Source organism: Notechis scutatus, chromosome 2 (assembly GCF_049901735.1).
Source record: "Notechis scutatus isolate UNSWTSFEM ecotype Mainland chromosome 2, rNotScu1.2, whole genome shotgun sequence".
Taxonomy (NCBI): Eukaryota; Metazoa; Chordata; class Lepidosauria; order Squamata; family Elapidae; genus Notechis; species Notechis scutatus.
In genome coordinates this window covers 232,707,400-232,730,718 of record NC_142010.1, presented here as the reverse complement: position 1 = coordinate 232,730,718, position 23,319 = coordinate 232,707,400, and the positions used below count along the sequence as shown (strand labels likewise).

Below are 23,319 nucleotides of genomic sequence, written 5' to 3'. Positions count from 1 at the left end.
TGGTAACTCTTTACAGTTGGAATATTTGAAATATGTATAGATATGTTAAAACATGCAGAACATGAGCATCTCTTTAAAGCAACCATGTCTTTTTTTCAAGCTTTCTTGCAAACCTGAAGAAATCACTTTCAACTGGCTGAGATTCCTGAAGGCCCTAGGCCACTATCTCAAGCTGGACACAGTGCTTCTGCCTACTGCTGTACTGTGAGGCATTCGGGCACTCAACTTAACAACCCTTGCAATTGCTCAACAACCACAACTGGGAATGCTGAAGTTACAGTCATTGAGTGAAGGAGTCATGTGGGTGTCTTGCTTAACAACTGCAATGACTTACAAATGAAATTCTGGTCTCAGTTGTGTTTGTATGGAAAGGAACATCAAAAAAGATTAGCATAAAGGAACAAGAAAAACTACACTTGTAAAAGAAGCCCAAAGCATTTTTCTTAACCATTGTTGAATAGACTGGAAGGATGTCTAAACTAAAAAAATAGTGAAAAGAGACTTCAATATTCTCTAACATCAGAATATAAAGTTGATCTTCAAGAAGGTTAAGATTTTAATGTGTCAGGAAGGAAAAAGCAATGAAGACACAATTTTTTCTCACGTGAAAGCTGAACTACTGAATATTTTTTACTTCATTAGCCACCATACCAAATGGACCTTATTGTCTGAAAAGTTTTAAAGGTTTCCTTAAAATACCATTAACCATTTCCTCTAAATCAGGGAGGCACTGTTTATATCAAGTGCTGACAGACTCCAACTCCCATCAGTTTCCATCAGCAATTGCTGACTGCTCAGAGATTGCTACCCATTCAGCTGCTCAAAAATTAAAGAGTTTTAATCACAGGCGACTGTGATTATTGGTTAGATAAACTCCATTCTATGAAATTTGTAAACAGAAAAATGCTTATAAGCCTTTTAAAGTATGATAAGGCTAATTTCTAGGAAACAAAATTATAGTGATTATAAATGCTAATGTGCTTTTCCCAGGTCCTGTTTATACATGATTTTTTTTTCATCTTAATTCTTCAGTATCCTATAAACATCTGAAAACAAAATAATTTAATAGTCTTTAACCCTATTATTGATTTTGCAAAAGTATATATTGCTTCATGTTTTAGAACATTTCAAAAAACAAAAATAGGAAGCTGTGAAGCAATGTCCCACTCATGTTAAATGAGTCTGAAGGTGATTCACTCAGTGAGACACCTGAAAAAGGTTTGGGTAATTATTGCAAATTACTTCAACCTATTTTCTGGACATGACCTGAATAAAAAGAAGTTGCAACATCTTTAACTCTAGGATCAACTCTAGGGCCAACTTTTAGGATAACTTTAGGACTAACATTAATTACAAACATATAATCTTTTTCCTTATATAATTTAAAGTGAAAAATACATTGTCTGTTTATATGAGTTTAAATAAAGAGGCTACCTTATATTCTTCACTGCCTTCAATGTAGTCATCCAGCTCTTTGTCAAGACGAGAGAGCTCTTTACTGATCTCATCAAGTTCTGCTTGCAATCGTTTGTATTCTTGTAATCCTGCATCAAAATCTCGCTTGTACGCTTGTCTTTGCTGGTCTGATGATACTGATGGATACTCTCTAGATGACAAGTAATTTAAAATGGACCTTGTAAAATGATTTGGATCTATAAATTATGGTCAAATTATACCCAAAATAAACTGATTTGTGTTTGCAAAAAAAGTATATTAACATAGGAGTTAAATTCGCCTTTCATTCACCCTCCAATATTTGTATAACAATTACACTTAGTTGAATACTCTTTTGTATTAGTATTCATATATGTACAAACATGGAGTTTAATAATTTGCAATTCCACATCTTTTTATACATATTATAATAGATGCACAGTTTCTATTATCTGGAGAGCTATGAAATTATGCAAAATGTATCTAAACAAAAAATATCTGGGGTTTTAAAGGAAGAAACTTTTATTTAGTTTGTTCCTATAACACTCCAAATTTGCCCCCAATTCCACCAATTCTTGAAATGTACTTGACTGGCTATATTTTCTGCATTCTTGTTTCAGATATACTATACACAATGAGTAGTATATTGTTCAAACAGCAAAATATAACAACTAATTTGATTTTCTACAGGCAATTCTTATCTTGGCATAGGCATTTGTAGTTGAAAATGATTTCTACAAAATAGAGCAACATTTTATACTCAGATTGCACTCTTTGTTAACCCAACCCAACCTAGGGAACTTTTTTAATGTTGACATGTGGGCTAGTTAATGCTGATGAAATAGTTGAGGTTTCCTTAAGCAAGTTTCTATTTTTATAGTCACATTTTGTGTGGGTGATTTTTTTAAAATGTATGGAAAGAAAATGAACTAGATAAATACTTAGTATGAACGAACAAACTGTTGCAAGTTACTGCAATACTGGACAAATATTAAAATGTGAACATATTTCCAAAATGTAGAGCAGTTATGGCTTTCCTTTAAAAAACCTGATTTTATATTTTGGCTTAAACAATTGGTTACACTTCTTTTTATTTATTTACTATATTCATACACTAAACACTCCCAGTTATCCCAGACTGATTTCTCATAAAACTCAATCAGAAACAAGCAACTCCAGACATAATCTGTCAAACATTTTTTTTTAAATTATATAGTCAAAAAGATAAATCACTTAACTAGAATAACAATTATATAGACAGTGTAAACATTGCAAGCCAGTTAATAGATTTATTTTAAAATGCCGATTTTGTGGATGACTCTTTAAAATTTAGATTTGAAAAAAAGGGCCAAAGGGGCAGACTGAAGCATCAAGGGAGGGAATAATCATCAAAATCTTCACCATAATCTTATAATCAGATATTGATACAGGTAGCATATCAAAATAAATTTGATGTTCTTACAGTTTCAGAAACTGCACTTCAATATATAATATTTGGCTGCATTTCTCTTCACTGTTCTACACTTATAAACAAATAGTTATAGGTTGATATTAAATGACACTACTAATACAGCAATTACACCTACCATATTTTTCACTTCTACTGAATTCCAAAACCTTAAATGATTGTACACATGCTCTCATAAGAGGCATGAGCTTCATCTCAGTCATAGATAGGATTAATATTCTTCTTGATTACAGGAAAGGTACTTTATTCATTTTTTGTTAAATATTAGCTGATGATTCCTAATGTGAGACTGAACCCCGAATTTTATTCCTTCCTCTTTCCATAGCATCGCTTATGTTCCATAAACATCTGCCAGAGTTGCTGGGAATCAGGCAGCATATACCTTTAAATCATCATCATCATCCCCATTATCATCATCAACTGTGATACAGTTACAGATATTGCTAGAACTAAGATCTTCTACTTTCTATAGACCCCCACTGGCTATTAGTGCTATAACACAGCCAAATAGGTGGAGTAGCCAATACCTGTCCCAGTTCTCATCCAGTTCATCACAAGATTCACCACCTGTGGTATAATCAGCATCATAATTATCACTGTTGGCTCTTCTTGTTCTTCCTCTTTTCTTTTTCTGCTGGAGCTCCTTAGCTGACCCATTGTAATTGCTAGTGTTCACATACTGGGACTGTTTTAGGTCTTTTAAGGGAGCAACAACTTCAGGTACCCTGTTAAAAAATAAAGATAATTAGTTCTCAGGTTCATACCAAAACATCAACAATACAGGGGGTTAATTGGATGATGCAGGGAAAAATGGTATAAAAGAACTATGTTACATGGATATATAGATGGACAACATGGGTATTTTTCAGTGACAAATAGTGTAATAGTCTTGCTATCTGTATTGTTTATATTCTATTTTAAGGTATAAGCTGATATCCTTTTCCAAAGGCACAAATTATTAGTTGTATATCTAATAATTAGAATTGCAATTATACTTCAGCCAATAGGTGTTAGGTTATTCCTCTGTAATTACCTAATAATAAAAAGAAAAGCAAAAATGTACTGAATTGTGAATATGAATTATATTTGTATTGGAAATATTTATATTTTGAAACATTGAAATAGAATTAAAAAGCAATAGGTGATTATTATAACTGACTGATTATTGTAGGCTTCTAAAAATTGAAACATAATTACTTGGCATTAATGACTGGGCAAATCACTTTCAGAATCTGAATGGCTAAATACAATTGTTGCTCATTAACACAATGGTCAGTCTGCAAAGCCTACAGCTTACAACAGTTTTCAAACTTGGCAACTTTAAGATGTATAGTATAAACTTCAACTCCCAGAATTCTGGGAGTTGAAGCCCACTATCATAAAGTTGTAAACTTTGGAAAAACTGGCGTACAATGACCACTTTCTGAACCTAATATATTAAATAATTTATTTAACAACCTACCATTGGAAAAGCAAATCTCAACCTTCCCCTGTATCATGTAGATCAGGGAGGCAAAATGTGACCATGCCCTCCTCCCACCACCACGTGCATCAAAAATTTGGAGCACCTAGATTAGGTGGGTTTGAAGAAAGCAAATTGGGTGCTTTAAGTGTTTTAAATTCTTCAGTTATCTATTTCATCCCTTAAAACCCTCTCAAAATGGACATCACCAACTACAATGTATCACGTGACAAAACCTGACAACTATATGAAGGATATATCTAAATTGCACATCCTGATGAAAATGGTGCAACAAACCAGGAATCTTCAAGATCAGTAGGCAAATCTGAAAATTTTAAAGTGTTGAAGGACACTCTAAAAACTGGTAAGGCAAGTAGCAGGGCTTTCTGTTTACAAAATAGCTCCATGGTACTCTCAAAATACTTCTTTATCAGAAAGCAAACTCTATAGATGCCACATATGGAAGTAAGAAAAAGCAAGCCAGGCTTGTAAACAAAAGGAAATATACCTCTTTGAAATTATCTGCATCTTTTCAATAATCTAAATTACTGATGTTTCTCATATAAAGCTCTTGCAAAAATACTGCTTTGTTAAAAACATGGGAGAATATGAACTAAAAGAATCTTTCTAATGTTATCATATTTATCCCAAAGGACGACAAATTCACCATCTCCCATGGAAAAATAAACAGCAAGAAATATTTATCTAGACAAAAAGTCCTGTGCATTATCTGTTTTGCTCCCCTTTACTAATTTAGGGTCACTATGTCTCTCTGAAACCAATTCTGGAATCTTTTTCTGTAAAAGAATACATGCATGTGAAACACTTGTATTTACATAATTGTGTATGTGTGTGTATACATATTTACAAGTATGCATTTATATATTGCATGCATACACACACACACACACACACACACACACTTGTCAAAAACCTATCTAAAAAGAAGAGCCAGAACTAGGGGGGGGGGAGCATAAATTGAATTACAACTAAATCCTGGACTTAACATACTAATATGGGAAAGTAGTATCCAAAAAAGAATGACTATTAAATCCAAATGATACTGTAAACATGAATGTTTTATGCATTTATGAACACGATTTTACGTGTGCATATTTTATTCATTCTAAGTATGCATATTTCAGGCAGTTATATATACATACAATAGGAAATAGGTTTTAATGCATAAATAAAATAGCAAACAGGATTCTACACATTTGAAGAAAATTATAAGTTACAGATTTTATTCATAGCATCCCAAGTGCCCTAAACAAGGCTATTAGCTCAAGGGTTAACTTTTATTAACTACTGGTGATTCAAGTTATCTCATTTAGAAAACCAATTGGCCTCTGCACCAAAGAACCTCTGCTTCTCTCACATACAAATCAGCCTCCTCTACAGAAATACACAAACACACACACTCTGACATACTTCTCTCCTCTTTCCAGCAGAAACAGTATAAAGGAGGTAAGAAAACAAGGTGGAGATGCGAGAAGAAAAGGTTGCTGTATTTGGAAGGAAGGCAGTGAAAGAGAAGGACACAAAATTAAGTAGAAATGATGGGATGAGATGGGAAGATATAACTGGACAAGGGGAAAAATACTGTAAGGTAGAACATCTTGTTAAGGATTAAAGAGTCAAATCTGGCAGGCATGTAGTCCCAAACAACAAATCAGGATGACATTCTCAATTCACAGATAATCATCTTTCTTTTAAGTATAGTCAAATTAAGGGAAAACTGAATATTACTGCCAATCAGGAAGCCAAAGTAGATTAAGTGCCTTAAGACCCAGAAATATTGGCTTCATGCCTTCTGTTTACTGTAGCTTTCATCATAGCTTCCTTTAATCATATTATTCAATCTATACTGCAACACAAAGATGATGTTGTAGTAGAAAATACTACAAGAAACGAAGACAATATCATGACGGTATAACTTGTTTCAGGTGGAAAGACTTCCAGAAAGGGTTCCAGAAAGCAACTTAAGCAAAAATTAAAGCCAGGGGGGAAAAGTTAACTTCAATTATTTACAACTGTGTGACAAACTCTGGGAGGGTTCTGGCGGCTGCACCCAAGACTTCCAAAGGTGGTTTTGTGTTCCCAGATCACAAGACTGTCTTGTCCGTCTCAGCTCTACTTTCTTACCTAGCCCTGACAATCTCACAGAGCACAGGGTTCAATGTAATTTGTATTTATACACTACGTTATCAAAAGGCAAATTGACTATTCTTATCCAAACAATGGCTATCTTATACAAATACAGATTAGAACTGGAACATACATACAAGACAATCATTTCATTAATACAAAACTACATTTGAACAGTCTTCGGTTCCCCCATCTCCTATTTAGAACTTTTTTTAAAAAAAAAGCTGGTCATTAGGTCTGAATAACCTATAACTTTTCAGTAGATTGAACATGCTTGTAGAGTACTACGTATAACTCAATTTATGGACTTAATTTAAAATACTACAGTTAATAAATCAAGGACAAGTGTTTGATTGAAACAAAAAAAAAATAGATAAGTCTTCAGGGCAAGCTTGATTCCTGGTGAATGTGGAGATGCCCATATTTTCTCCTTAGAAAACATTTCAAAATTGTTTGCTTTCTTTGGGTTGGTTTTTAACTTCCCAGTCTGACAAACCTTGGAAGCCTCTCATTCTAGAATTAATTAGGGCCAATTAATACCTCATATTTATATTCATTAGTGCCAGTTATTAAAATTGTTAAAGTATTTGGGTTGATCATGTGCAAGCATATTAATATTTAATGGAATACAGGTAGTCCTTGACTTATGACCACAACTGGGCCCATAATTTCTGTCATTAAATGAGATGGGTAATAAGTGAGTTTTGCCTCATTTTATGATCTTTCTTACCACTGTTGTTAAGTGAATCACTACAGTTGCTGTTAGTAACAAGGTTGCTGAGTGAATCTGGCTTCCCCATTGACTTTGCTTTCAGAAGGTCGGAAAAGGTGATCATATGACCCCGGGACACCCTGACTGTCATAAATAAGAGTCAGTTATCAAGCGTCTGAATTTTGATCACATGACCATGGGGAGGCTGCAACGATCATAAATGTGAAAACAATCATAAGTCACTTTTTTTCAGTGCCACTGTAATTTTGAACGCTCTGTAAATGAACTGTTGTAACTCAAAGGCTACCTGTATATGCTGCTCTTATAAAGGAAAAATAGGATGATTTACAAAATTAGAAACAAGAGCAAAAATTAATTTGATACATTGTGAAACGATTAGTAGCAGAAAAAAAAAATCTGAAAGGACTGAGAGCTAGAATGAATAACACTGATTTTAAAAGTTTCACCAACAGCAATACAATGAGGATTCGTGGTCTATAAAGTTGCTCTAGAAAGGAGAAAAATCTCATATAGCTTTGCACCCATGTTTTTGCCCTGACTTTCAAATACACTGCACTCATTCAAGCAAGCAGAAAAATGGGAATGATTACTCACGGACTAGCTGTGTAGTTGTCCTTGCGAATCTGATGTGCAGGAGCATCAGAAATTGAGTATCCCATAGAACTGGCAATTCGATCTGGATAGTCAATTCCTGGGGAAGTTGCCACTGGCTCTGGACTTACATTCTTAACCTGGAAAATCACACGAGATAAATGTTTAACATTGAAAGGGATACGATTAATCTAGTACTTCAGGTTTTAATTGCTTAGATTTCGTACATTTAAATATTACACAACACTATCAGGAAATGAACAAACAACAATAACTTATTGGAATGCAGAGGAGGTATTAGCTTCTGCAATAGAAGCACACTACTAACAAAGATATGGAGTTCCAGTGATAGGCCACTGCGCTACAAATGTAATTTATGGAGTGATTCCATTGCCAACATTTTTCACTAAGTTTTCTTCAGGAATAATAGGAATCACTGCAATTTAGCACAAGAAATAAATATAAGATTGATTGATTGTCTGTTTGTTTAATATAGCTACCCATTTCAGTTTTATGTGACTCTCGATGGGATTGGCCACCAATGGAGTTTCAACATGCATGGAGCATAAGATTAACAATGACTTCAGTCATAATGGCTATACCTACTATCTCTAGAATCAGAAGTAGCACAGCTCTGAACACTGGACTGCCATCTCTATAACCTGTCTCACTTCTACTTTCCATCTGATGAGATAATGTGACAAACTGGACTGGATGGGTTTTTCCTCATTCATCATGACCATTTCTTCTAGGACAGCAGTTCTCAAACTTTCCAACTTGGCGGCACAGCGAGGGGGGAGGTCATAGTTCTGTGTGAGTGGCAGGCACACATGAGTTCAAGTACCTGCTACTCGCGCAAGTTGCCTGCAGCTTGCACAACCCACTTCTGAACAGGCCACAGACCAGTAGTGGGCTGCAGCCTGGTGGTTGGGGACCATGTTCTAGCAGCACTTACTGATGTCATCTTAGGAATTTTCATATGGGCTTCAGTTAGAAAAAAGCATGTAGTAATTCTTGACATGATCACAACTGTGACCACAATTTCTGCTATAAGTTATTGGATTCATAAGTTGAGTCAGACCCGATTTTACAACAATTCTTTTGGCAATCGTTAAGTGAATCCAGTTTCCTCAAAGCATTTCTTTCTGGCATTTTTTTTTGCCAGAAATTGGTCAAAAGGATCATAAATCATGATCATTTGATTAGACACTGAACTGGTCGTACATACAATCTGGCTATCAAGTGCCCAAATTGTGATCATGTGACTGTGAGGGTGATGCAATAGTTGTAAGTGCAAATTTTAAAAAGTGTTGTAAATAACTTTTTTGAAGGCTGCTGTAACTTTAAACTGACATTAAACAAATGATTGTAAGGCAAGGGCTACCTGTAATCCTGGAAAATGAAAGAGCTGTATGCTACATTAAAAAAACCAGGCAACCATATTTTTTTCCAAGTGCTTGTGTTATTTGTTTCTTGTTCAAAGCTTTGTTTGAACCCAGAGATTGGGTAACTAATGCACTGTGTAAATTAATAAATTAATCATGTGCAATTACCTCACACAATATTTCCTATGATTGTGTAAAGGTAGGAAATCTGTTCTGCAGACATTAATGAATCATAGTGCCAAGCCACCCTAAACAGTATGACCAATGGTGAGGACTGAGTTTTATTTCTGCAATATTTGAGTGTGTCACTAAATCCCAATCTTTCAGCAGTAATCCTTGCATGCACCTGCTCACACTAAGAACAGAAGTTTTACTAGAAAGTTTTCTTTTTATCAGGTAAAAAAGGAGCATTCTTTACCACATAACAGCATGTGAAGCAACATCTCAATTAAACCAGTGTAAATGTTTATCATGCTAGGGTAAGAAAGCAGCAATCCAACAAAAGCCCAGTTCTCCAGGACACATATGCTGATTAAAAGCTTAATACACATACCAATCGAAGAGGAAAAAAGGTCTTAAGAACTGCCACATTTTTCAACAAAAAGAGAGCCAGCAGGAAATGAAATCTGTTGAAATCCATTCAACAGAGAAGACCTAATTCTGCACCTGTTTTAACTCACTGTTCCAAATAGAATTTAAGGACATTTCCCTTTTACTTAAGGATCCACCTACAGATCCAACTCCAGTATGTATGGGGACTGGACAGATTGACAGATCAATAAGTTGTACTTGAAAAGAACTTCCAGGCAAATGTGAGAGTGACACATTTATATATTCAGGAATGTTCAGCCCAAAATATTCAAATTTGTTAACAAGAATGATTAACAATGCTAACTGCAAGGCAAGATGTCACAGAAATAGATATGGTCAGATAAATAATGTGCTATAAGTTCGTGCTAAGACCATGTGGCTGAAGCAATATCTGCTATCTAAAGAGAGTGGTCCATATATTCCTTCAAGGTACAGCAGTGCTTAAAAATTTGTGAATTCTTTTGAATGTTTAATATTTCTGAATAAATATGGCCTAAAACATGATCTATTCTCCACACTCCTCTTAAAACTAGATAAAGAGAACCCAATTAAACAAATGAATCAAAAACATTGAACTGGCAAATTCTATAGAAGAATGTTAGGATATCTATCCTCAAGAGGAAAATGTCTCATGCAGCAAGACAACAACCCAAAATACACAAGTTGTATGGCCAAGAATGGCACAAGCAGAAGAAAGTTAATGTTTTGGAATGGCCAAGACAATGTCTGACCTTAAACCTATAGAAATGTTGTGGAAGGACCTGAGGCAGGCAATTCCTCAGGAAGCCTAGCTGATGTGCAAGGCCAATCAAATTATCAGAAACATTTAGTTGCAGTTATTGCTACCCCCAGGGGAGAGAGGAAGGGGCAGTTGAGTAAACCAGTACTGAAAACAAAAATTCATCTGCTATTGCCACACAAAATTATGTGGCTTTGGATCATTTCCCTCTAAAATCAGTGAGTAAGTATAATGATTTTGACACATTTGCTTGGGATCTCTTTAACTAGTTTCAGTACTTGTGTGGAAAATAGATCATATCTTAGGTCACCTTTATGCAAAAATATTAAAAATTCAAAAGAGTTCATAAACTTTTAAGCACCACTGTATACTGAGGTAGGTTTGTATATGTTATCTGCTGTAAGGCTGTTAGGAGTTTCATGCTGAAAATGATTCCTTCCTTGGAAAAATGGTAACAAGCTATTCGATCTTCAGAATAACTTTGTCTTCAAATTAAATCTGAATTTCATTCTACTGTAATCAGAAATCATCCTTGGACTATAATTTGTTTCATATATACCACCCCACAAATTTGTTTTTCTAATTTAATGTATAGAAAAGAGATATAATGTGTGGTTCTACTTTGTGGGAAACTAGATGCTGGCAATCATTTAATTCATTGTTAAGAATGATTTACACTCATTTGACTATGGTTCCTAGTAAGTAAGCTTGAAGCTTAATAGTGATTTTTATGGGTTTTTAGAGTGAAATATTCCTTTATTTTTCTAGTTTATATTTTTTATTTAAGTGTTTAATTACAAAAAGGCAACAATCCTGAAGCCTTGCTTTGTTTCTTCATATTGTATAAAACATGAAAAGAGAGCTATAGTTCATCTATCACGTAAACCATTGTTTAATAATTATCTGTTGAATAAATCACAATTGCCAAAATCCAAAACCAGGTTCCAAATACATGATTAATATACTACACAAATCATATAATGGCTTATAGTTTTTGTGCACTGTGCTGTGCCAAATGTTTTCAACAAAAACATATTGCCAGATGTCCATTTATTGATACAGGTAGTCCTCAATTTACAACCATTCATTTAGTGAATATTCAAAGTTACAAGGATACTGAAAAAAGCGACTTATGACCATTTTTCACACTTATGACCACTATCCCCATGGTCACATGATCAACATTTCAGATGTTTGGAAACTGGCACATATTTATGACTGTTACTGGGTCACTTGATTTACTCTGGGTCACTTGATTTACAACTGTCTGATAAGCAAAGCCAATGGAGAAGCCAGATTCATTTAACAACCATGTTACTTACCTAACAACTGCAGTGATTCACTTAACAACTGTGGCAAGGAAATAAAATAGGGAAAAAAATCACTTAACAACTGCCTTGCTTAGCAACATAAACTTTGGGCTCAATTGTGCTTGTAAGTTGAAAACTATTGTAGTCATATCTTTCTCTAGTTGCTTCAGAAGAGCAAGGATCTCCCAAGGTAGGTAGCTAATGTTTCATCTTCTCACATTATAGACAGGGCAAAATATTTCTTGCTGACAACAGGTTAAGATTATTCAATAGCTGCTTAATATGTACATGGACCTAAGAGAGCACTAAGACTGTGTCTGTGGCCTAATATATTTTATAAGATAGTATATGTTATAAGCATAACTACATACCACAAAAGCGTATTTCTAAACTGCAGCTAATATTCAGTATTATATAGACTGGTTTGATTCTGGGTTAGTGTGATATATAAAATGAGCTATCTGATTTGCAAATTGTACTTTACAGATTACATTATATGTGAAGCAACTCACAATGTTTCAATAAACTATGGTTAAACAATATATTAACAAGGTAAGTGCACTCAGCTGGCATGAGAGGAAGAAAACTCACGCTACATAGGTTTATCTTTTTTGCTCTGTGAAAATGAAATTACTCAAAGAAAAACTTACTTATACAGTGCTGGGTAAAACTACTTTATTGTAAAGAATTCTCTAGTAATAAGTCTTTCCCATGTTCCTAGCACTCTGCACTGAATAAAACCAGAATGCATAAGTGTTTTTGTTGTTTTTGTTGTTGATCTTTGTGGTGGGAGCCCAAATTCTAAATTATGAAAAAGTCATTTTTTTATTAGTAGCCATACAAATGGTATACAATGTTTTTAAAAGAGTAAAGGAAGAATAGACATGTAAAGAAAGAATGTGGTAGATTACATTTTGACATTTAGACTTTAAACATATAAAATCTGAATGTGAACACAATATCATATAACTATTCTTGGTAGATCTATCTATATGCTCAGGTGCAAGTTTATGCTGAGTTTATCTGTCACATGTGAAAGAATTCTAGCTAAATTGTTTTGGAGGTGTTTATGGAACACTGAATCAACAATTGTGGATGTTTCTTATTATTCCCAAATAACAGAGGGCCCATTCATATATAATATAAAATAAGTGATGGTTTAGCAACTTGGGAGTCATTGTACAGACACTCACTCAGAGCTCTTAATAACATATCCTGTCACATGGTGAGTGACATTTTTCTGTTAAATATGCAATCACCAACTAAAGGTGGTCACAAACCAGGAAGTATTAATTAACTGTAGTGTACAAGAAGAATTAGTACAATAAGGGAAATATCTCAGTTTAATGCTAATTTTTTCTTACAGTGCTAGACTACTAATGCAGTCTAATGCTACTTATTGACTACTTAACTCAAGTAGTATTAGAATAAATCTACATGCTAGATTTATTGCTAGACTACTATTTTTACATTTAAATCCTGCCCCCACCCCGGGTAACTCAAATATGGTGTATATGGTAGTTCAACAATGACATCCTTGTAAGATACAGTACATTGAACTGACACCCTACAAAGGCACATGCTTGAGGCTGAATTTCAATCTAGGTCTCCCTGGTTCAATCTAATACTTTATTTCAGGTGTGCCCAGCCTTATGATTTACCTGGGCCACAATAAGTAAAGAAGAATTGTCAGGTTGTGCATAAAATATGTAATATACTTAATGTATGAATGTATGTGTGTATGTATATATATATTATGATCTTATAGGGCCACATTACTAGCTGTCTAGACTTGATGCGACCAAGAGGCCACCAGTTGGACACACCTTACATACAGCACCACAATGGCCCTGTATAATTTAGCATTATAGTGATTCACTAATTTTGGCATTAGCTGCAGACAGAACAATATCTAAGAAATAACACTAGGTTACATAGCTTTAATTTTGGGGCAGAGGGAATGTATCTTCTTCATGTGGTATAGGTACCATATTAGATCTTTGTGGACTCACTAAATCCAAGCAAAGATAACAGTCTCATATGGTATTTTTCAGCACCTAGGGAATGCATTAGAGCAGGGGTCCCCAACCGCCGGTCCCGGACACCGGCGCGGAACAAGCCTTACCGGGCCGCTGGTTGCTGGCGCCGCCATCTTTTTGGTAAAAAAGCAATTTTTCGTCAAAAAGATGGCGGCGCCAGCGTTCAGTGAGCTTTTCGGGTAGAAAGCCATTTCTACCGAAAAAGCTCACCTGAAAGGGGCGCCGCATTTCTTTTGACGAAAAATCACTTCGTGACGCCACCGGAAGTGATTTTCGTCAAAAAAGATGGCGGCACCCAGCTGACGCCGGAACCGGGCGCGGCGCCAGCTGACGCCGAAACCGGGGCGCGGCGTCGAAAAGGTTGGGGATCCCTGCATTAGAGCAGGCGTGTAAAACTCACGGCTCGCGGGCCAGATGCATCACCTGCTGGCCCATTCCTGCCCCGTTTAGTGAAGGGGGGGAAAAGTCATGACACCACCCCTGCATTAGAGAAACTAAGGCATTACCATTACTTGTTGCAAGGAAAAAATAACTTGCTCTTATCCTTAAAGAAACATTTTTCCCTTTCCAAATGAAAACTACTCAGTCTTATTTGAACTAAGGCAAGTAACAGAGCTTGACACCTCTCAATGAGAGTTTTTTTTTTTTAATGATACTCCATTCTTCTTTGAAAATGCTATAAGAAATTACAATGTCCCAAAAAACCCAGCCTGCTTAAAGGGCTCAGAATGATTTGAGACATTTCAGAAGCAACTCCCAGCAGCTTCACAGACTCAGATCGACACAGCAATCGTGGCTCTGCCTCAATTGCTTTTGGGCTCAAAAGCTGTAAGGGCATAGTCACTCCAAACTGTGGGAAATTACTTTTATGCAGATGAACATAAAGCACTTTATATGGTTTGCAAATCTGTGACAACTCACCTCCCCAGGTTTTACAGCTCAACACACTCAGCACTGAATGTTGAAGCCATTTCATGTTTTGCTCAGTTACAATAACTGTATTTAGTCTCTGTAACCAAAGCCATTTAGTGGACACAAAGAAGACAACATCAATCTTGCGGTCTTCTGCTTAATCCTCAGGCAATTTTGGTTAGCAATTATAATCTAGGAGAAATGGATTAATGTCCTATAAATGGCTCTGCATACTGAGTAATTCTGAGTAAGTTGTTATGTACATTTCAAAGTCCTCCAAGAAACAGAGAAAAAATATGACAACACAAGTGCAAAGGAGCAGTAGTGCTCCTCCCACCTTCCACCAAGCCTCCTGTGAGGACAGATTTTCTCCAAAACATTTCTTTACATAGCCTTTGCTATGATTTCCATTAAAGATTATTGGTCCATGACAACCACATAAATTTTAAGTAAAAGTTAGTCACCAGAATGTGGTTTTCTTCCTTATTTATTTTGCAAAACAAAAAGCAAAACAACAAGAACTAAAGTGTCAACAGAATTGAAGGAAAACTACTACCAAGACCAAAATCATAATATGAGGGGAAGAACTAATCAAGAGTCTACACTTACGCACAAATACAAATTACTGTTCTGTGAGAAACACAAAAACCACAGCTACAAGTTATTCACTAGGATTTGATTTGCTGTTTGGTTTTACTCTCTCCTCTATCAGTTGAAACATGAGTAAACAAGTTCATTAGTTAATAAAGTACACGCCCTGAAACTGTCTCACCGAAACATTCACTTTGTCTCATTTAAAGCCCTAGATGAAGTAATCAGTCTCTTTACAATAAGTTTCTTGATAAAGGCCAATGCCAAAGCAACGTTGCAGTTAAATCATAAGGTGCCAGGATGCAGTGAATAATACAAACACAAACAGGCAATTTATATACAAGATTTATGCTACTATTTTTAGCTTCCAAGTCCTCTACATAGTGGACAATTAAGAACACTATTTCTAATATGATAAAAAATTTGATTTCAATCTATAATACCTATTTATTTTTAGATGAAAAAGTTGTAATGCCAACCTTTTAAGTCCAGAGAGGGAAGCATCTTTATGTTTTGAAGTTGTGAGGTAGCCAGTGGCACAGGAAATAACATGGGGCTGGAAGAAAATTGGATTTACCTAAGAGCTTGTCTACAGTGGCCCCTTGCTCAAGAGAGGAGGGGGTCAAGCTATTTTCCAAAGCACCTCAAGACCAGACAAGGAATAATGGATGGATACAGAACAAGGAGAGATTCAACCTGGAAATCAGGAGAAATTTTCTGACATTAAGAGCAATCAACCCATGGAACAGCTTGCCTTCAGAAGTTGTGGGAGTGTCATCACTGGAAGCTTTCAAGAAAAGACTGGACTGCTATCTGTCAGAAATGGTGTAGGGTCTCCTGCTTGGGCAGGGGGTTGGACTACATGATCTACAAGGTCCCTTCCAATTCTGTTAATCTGTTAGAATGGATCCAACTGCCCAGGATATCATGAACACAACCACCAGGCACATTTTCCTGCCAGTGTTGCTTCAACTGCTGTAGTCCGTTTGGCTGGTGTACTTGAGTTGTTCAAAGCCAACCTCATCATTTTATTGGTTGCAGCACAAAGTGCCAGGAATGAACCTCACCCTAACCGGTGGCCAACACCCCTTGTGCTATCACAGGTTACAGTGAGGGGCATTCCTGGCACTTTATGCCCCTTGAAGTTTTTTTTTTCCCTTTAAGAACTTCACAGGTGGATTACTGAAAACCCTCATACACTAATTCACTATGTTTTAAACTGTAAATGTGGCTTCCCACATGAAGCAACCAAACAAGCAGCATTCTCTGTAACGGTTACATTTTAAGTAAAATAATGACGTGGATAAAGTGTTCTCTCATATTAATTATTTTCTTATTTGGGGCTCATAAACTGTACATAAATAGTAAAAAAAAATGGGCTGTTTAACTTTGTGTCATGTGGAATTGTATCAACTTCTTTTCACTCAGGAATCAACTGAAATAGACAATTTGACCAGATATGCTGAAATATTTGCGTGCAGCTGGATGGACGTATAGATAGGTTGGCATCTGCCCAAGCCTATATTCCTTCTCTCAATGGAGGCAAGGCCAAGATGCAAGATAAATTAAATAGCATCTTATTAAAATGAATTGCCTATAAAATAATATATAAATTCTACTTATAAAAGCAATTGCTTATTTGCGTATATTATCCTGATTGGCCAGAGGCCGTATTAAAAATTCATTCATTCATATACTATTCATTTTTTCTCTCATAGAAACCATTAATGTAGATACATTCTAAACTGCCTTCCAGAAGAGAAAAACAGAGATGCATTAAAGTATAATTGGCAGAGAAGGAAAGGAGAGCGCCTTGATTTAGCCATTATAAAAAGGACTAAAATCACTAAGAAGCACATGTTCCCACAAAGCGACAGCTGATCCTGAGACAAATCCTAAAGACAACCATGTTTTTCTGCAGCAATCTTTGCAGCTGTTTACATATTTACTCATCCTCCTCTTTTCACTTTCATTTATTTGTCTATAAATCTTCTCCTTTCAACAATTCAACAACTATTTATTGGAGAATTAACTACCGGGTATTACATAGATCAGTCTGGACCAACTCCCAGAATTCCCCAACCATTTGGCACTTGCAATTCACACTTCTTACAGTCATTGAGGATAAGAAACACTGATATTGATGACTATTCACAATTGGCTATAACGTAATTCCAGCAGGGATAAAAATATTTCTGCCTTATTTTAAGTGATATCATCACCCGCACATTACTGCAAAGCATATTTCAGCATTGCACATATTTTTAAAACAAACACAAATGCTGCAACAGGTCAAATAAATATTAAATAGTTGACTTACCCATTCTTCTACATTAGGAGTTTTATCATAACCTTTTGTGTTATCCCAGAGTATACTCATTTTGCCATAGTAACCTATTTTACTTCGGGTCTTTACTGCGAAAAATATTATTATAGCCAAAGCTGCAGCAATCAGGAAGCCTAATACAATGGCAATAGCCTGGGGAAAAAAGCAATTAGTATGTTTAGACTACTGCTTTTACAACCACAAATAATCTTAAATAGAATGTCTGTCTTTTTCAAATTACAAATAAACAACATGGAATCATTATATGGTTAACTAAAAAATGAAAAATTCAAAAATATATTCAACCTGTTGTTTCCACTATATTGGGAAATTTTGATTTATACGGAAAACTAAACAAATTGGGGAAGAGCTTCATAAACATAGAAATAAGCATTATTTACATGAACGCACACAGCATGCATTATTTTAACAATAATATTTATGCAGTAAATAAATATGTCCCTCATATTTTACTTAATTCAGTCTGATGGAGCACTGAAAAAAGAATCTAATCTTCTCCATGTTTAATCTACAGTATATTTTTCCAGTCAAATACAAACATTTTGAATATAGTAATCAAAATATGTAATAAAGTTAACTTTTTTCAATAAAATTATAAACATCTTTTTAAAGATCAGATAAATTCCATATTCCCCACTCATATTGATTTGCTTACAAAGAATAAAGCTTGCACAAATGCAATATATATATATATATATCCAAAATTCTTTTCCATTTACATAATTTCCTTTGGCAATAGCATAAGTTAGTCTAATCAAATAGAAACAACTGCAGTCAATACATTTAGCAAAAGATTTTATAAATGAAGTAGAATTTTATTTAGGGAACATAGAGTTGGACTGAAAATGTACAGGTAAAAGCATATAATGGTATACACATGCAGTCAAACCATTGTTGGAACCCTCAACTTATATGATAGAATGAAGGAAGTTCTAGTTTCCACCTCATAATTTTGTAGGTTAATTCTTATCTAAACTGGGTAGATATGGAAGTAGTATTCTCCTAATGAACTACACTAGAATTTCAATAATCCCAAAGTTAATGGCAGTTATTAGGGGTGTTGTAGCCCAAAACATCAACAATGTTGATGCCAAAGCATCATCAATGTTGATGCATTGATGATGCTATCTAGTTTAGTCATAAAATGTCTGCAAGAAAACAACCAACTTTACAGAGCACCAAGATTCCCCCCAAAACATCTAGCAAGCATTGTGTCAGAATCTGTTTAGAAGGAATGAGAACCAAGATATTTCTTTCTTTCTTTTTGTTTCCCTATAGTAAGAACAAAAAAATAAAATCATACTGCTGAAAAAAATGGGTGGCTAACATTCGGTGTCCTGGACAAACCAGTGAAATCATTTCTGCATAAAACTAAGTTTTAATTCTATTTTTACTTAAAATACAACTAATATTTTGCATTGGGGATGATACTAATTTATTTACATACCTCCTGAGGTTCCACCATACAGTAGTGATATAAGTATTGATTCACGTAGAGCCCAGTAGTTGTGGATGTGTAAAACTGGCTGCACATCATATAGATCTGATTGTAGATCACTGATCCAGAAGCTTGTGCAGTTGGGTTGACTGCTAGTGTATATACGATTGCAGCAATGAACATCAAGAAGAGCAATATAGAGCTTGCTATTATCACTAAGAGATAATATTTCCTTGTCCTGGCCATCTTAGTCTTTGTAACCCCAGTTACAAAAGCCATCAATCCAGCAATAAAGCAAAAAGCTGCCATTGCAAGTATAAAGCCTTTTGCTCCTCGTGGATCAATATAATTTCCTCCAAGGCCATATGCATTATTATAGCCAAAACCACTGCTGCCCATGTATCCACCATAGCTGGTTCCAAAACCTCCATAGCCAGGTAACCCGTAACCAGTTCCTAGTCCACCTCCATACATGTCCATATCCCAAGCCAGAGTAGAAGCAACACATGCAAAGACCCCAATAGACATGACTAGTATGAGAATTGACATGATCTTGATTATTCCTGGTGGGGAGGACCATTTGTAGAAACGTTGCACTTCATCTTCCGGATAATAAGAATACGCTGGTTGAGAGTGCATAGGCTGAGAATGGAATTCACCACCAAATGTATTGTTGCTTGATAAATAGTGTGGAGGTATGCTACAAAGATTTAAAAAAAACTATTAGACACTACTTTATCAAAGCAAATAACATTAAACATCAAGTTTACTTCTTTACACTGCTCCAAAACATATTTATATATGCTACATATTCATATGTATAATCTGCCATGATCAAATACAATATGCACATAGAAAGTCCGTAAGATTTCTTGCTGCTTCCAAAAAATGTTTATCATTAAGTAGTGTTCAGCTGCTAATGTCTGACCAAAAGATTTAATGAAGTAGGGAATTATGTGCATGTATGTAATACTCATTAAATTGTGGTGAGATGGAAGTCATTTCCATAAATGGTACTTTTTAGACATATGAGAGAAAATTAGAAAATCAGATGGAAAATATATTTTATTAACATTCATCAAATTGAGCCGTCAGTCTGGATCAGCAATTAATATTTCTTCCATTAAAATAAATACCTTGGTTAAATGAAGCTATGGTCAATTATTGTGATATTTCTATTACTGGGGAAGTACATTTTACCTCTCTTTCAGCTCAAATTTGTATTTCATTAGATTCAAAGCTCCCAAATATTTGTGTGCCTGCTGTGAAATATTCAGCTATTTTGCAAATATATAAAAGTTTTAAACAAAATGAGCAGGTGCTACAGTGTATCTTAGCTTTAGTCATAATATAATACACTAATCACTGTACATACATTTTAATAGCTTTGTCATTATAAAGAATTAAGAAATTCTGGATTAAGAAACAATGGAAAAAACTGCCAGAATCCATATTTTAATAGTGTACTTTACTTATCTATAGTAAATGAAATAAGATATTTACTATTCATCTGGACGATACGGTGGAGGACTTTCAAAAGGTTTGGGTGACATAGTGGAACTTGGGTTGTGACGTTTTTACCTATAGAAAAGATACTCCAATAAGTTATTTAATAACTGAATTGAAACAAAATGCTACCAACTATATGAAATGCTAATTTTCAAGATTAAGTTCATGGTGCAACACAAATCTTTTAGCCAAGAATACCTGGAATGATGAATTAAATTATTAATTCTCTATATCACAATCTTCAACTATCTATTTTTAATTGTATAATTTACCCTGGTAATTCACAGGCAATTGTTTAGATTCACTGTGCAATCTTACAGAAATGCAGACACTCCTCACTCAGTGACCACAAATGAGACCAATTATTCCAACACTTCGTAAGTGAAGTGGTCTCTAAATAAAACTGAACTCATGTTCTTACTTCAACGTTCCTTTGCTTTATGCACATGCAAAGGTTGTACCATAAATGCAAGGATAGGTTGCAAGGTTATTTTCATCACCCTTGTAATGGTCACTACACAAGGCAGTTCCCTAAATGAGGTATATCCATAATTTGGAGATTAGTTCTTCTGCATTTGTTTATTTCAAACAAATATGTAGACTTCCACTGAAATATGCATCATAGATCCTGCTCCCTCAGAGCTTCTATAGTAAGTAATCTTTTTAGTCTAGATAAAAACTGCAATTTCACATTCCGAACATTTTATAAATAAGGAGGTAGCAGGAAATGTCAAAGGAGCTCCATTCATAATGCTCCTTTTATTGATGAAACAATTTTTCACTTCTTTCAAGAAAAGTAACAACCAGAAAAAAAATATATCATGCTACAGACAAGGCACGCAGTTTGTTTTTTTTACTAAGGGTAACCTTAGTTCAAACCTACTGAAAAATATTCTTGCTCTCAAAGCACCTGTTGTTTTTTAATAATAAAATGTAGTAAAAACAATACAGTGCAGAATGTTTTACAACTATGAACCAGACCTAGGATGATAGTAACATATTAATTGCTATATTACATTAATTCACCAAAGTAATACCATAAATGTGTTTATTTAAACATATCTGAATAAATCAAACATAAGATTATTAAAGGAATCACATTAATGGACAGGATGGCAATATTGCAAGAAGCTGGGGTTGTTGTTATAGGAAACACAGCCTAACACTAAAGACTTCATTTTTTAGCAAATTTCCTGAAGATTTGTCTTTAGTTCTTTAAGAGCAAACTTAAAGATGTTTACAACCATAGATTGGAAAAAATAGCTCAGTGTAAAATACAAAATGACTTCATTTGCAAAGAGCAGAAAAATTCATGTACCTGCCAGATATATTTAAGTTGTAAGTTAAATTAATACTAAAGGAAAATAGGCATTAACATTACCAGAAGATGCTTTCCAATTTATCAGTAGTAGAAAACAATGGCACTTTAAAAACTGGCTATGGAATCAGTTTGTAATATACTGCCTTTATTGAATGCTTAAACTGCTATCAAGAAATTATGTAAAGTAGGTATAGGACAAAAGTTAAGATAGCATACAATTTTTGATGTTTCCTGACCAAGGCTTTCATGTGGCATAATCTTCTCAATCATAAAATGCTATGGAACAGTGTAGAACTTTTTTGTCAAGTCTAATGATATCCCACTGTTCTGGGTTTTTTTTTTCTTACACTGAAAATAAATAACAGGGAGCAGTGGAATAATTACAGAGGTGTTTATTTGCCAACTTTTAAAAACCACCTCAGTCACCTGCTAAATGCACCTATATTTGCTACAACTAAGGAGTGTAACTAGCTGGTATATGGAAACACAGTAAGTCTTGATAAATGGATATTTAACAGAAATTCTTTCCAGAGGAAAAGTAGACAGATTGAGGCTTAGAACACACATCAAGCTAAGTCAAAAATGCAGGTTGCTTGTTTGAAACGCAGCCTCCAAATTTAAAAGGTATAAAGTTGATTGTCACTCGGCATAAATATCCCCGAGGGATCCTTATCAAGGGATAAATAAATAATCCCTTGAAACTTAAGGAGAAAAATAAAAGAGAAAACCAAGGCACATTCCACCCCCTCCCCATTTCCTGCGTTCCCTACGGCTCCCCCACCCTCCTCCGGCCACTATTGCTCAACTTTAGGAGAAGCCTGAACAAACTAGTTTGATCCAGAGAGATCAGAGCTACCCGGTTCAGAGGCCGTGGGAACGACGTACCTTTCCAAGTCCTAAAGTTAACGCGACTGCGACAGGCACAGGGACACTTATCTCATCAGAGTTTCAATTCGGAGCAAAAACAATTAGGGAAAGAATTCCTTCCGGGCTCCCCTCCGAGCGCCTCTAATGCTGCTCAGCCCTGACCACCAGCTCCGCTGAAAGGCAACCTTACTTACGTCGCCTTCACGGAGCTCCAACCACCTGTTGAGGTTTCGCACTTCTTTAAGAGACGCATCGGCTCCTTCAGCAGCACAGGCAGGCTATCTCGCGCGCGCCACACCCAAGCCCGGAGAGGGCATGCGCAATACCTACATACCTGAGCAAAGGGAGGGGAGAGGCGCCTTCGCCCCGCTCGGCTCCATTGGCCGAGCGCTTTCTTCCAGGCCAATTCGGGGGCGGGGCGCGGAGGGACCCAA

At 35.5% G+C, this 23,319-nt stretch overlaps 1 protein-coding gene across 3 annotated transcripts in view; it reads right to left on the bottom strand.

Moving 5' to 3' along the window:
• The window catches only part of OCLN (occludin), a 28,457-nt gene extending 5,260 nt beyond the window's left edge, over positions 1 to 23,197 (bottom strand). The window contains exons 1-7 of one of the 3 annotated variants that reach the window (XM_087958254.1): positions 23,080 to 23,197; positions 20,692 to 20,769; positions 19,198 to 19,888; positions 17,724 to 17,882; positions 7,840 to 7,976; positions 3,430 to 3,627; positions 1,435 to 1,606 (exon numbers count right to left, since the gene is read on the bottom strand). In XM_087958254.1, the coding sequence (XP_087814380.1) occupies positions 1,435 to 1,606; positions 3,430 to 3,627; positions 7,840 to 7,976; positions 17,724 to 17,882; positions 19,198 to 19,888; positions 20,692 to 20,741 (1,407 nt within the window). In that variant the 5' untranslated portion in view covers positions 20,742 to 20,769; positions 23,080 to 23,197. Of the gene's footprint in view, positions 1 to 1,434; positions 1,607 to 3,429; positions 3,628 to 7,839; positions 7,977 to 17,723; positions 17,883 to 19,197; positions 19,889 to 20,691; positions 20,770 to 22,234; positions 22,367 to 22,903 lie in introns of those variants that run through there. The other 2 variants (XM_087958253.1, XM_087958255.1) reach the window with 2 other exon arrangements.
• Positions 23,198 to 23,319: the final 122 nt, after the last annotated feature.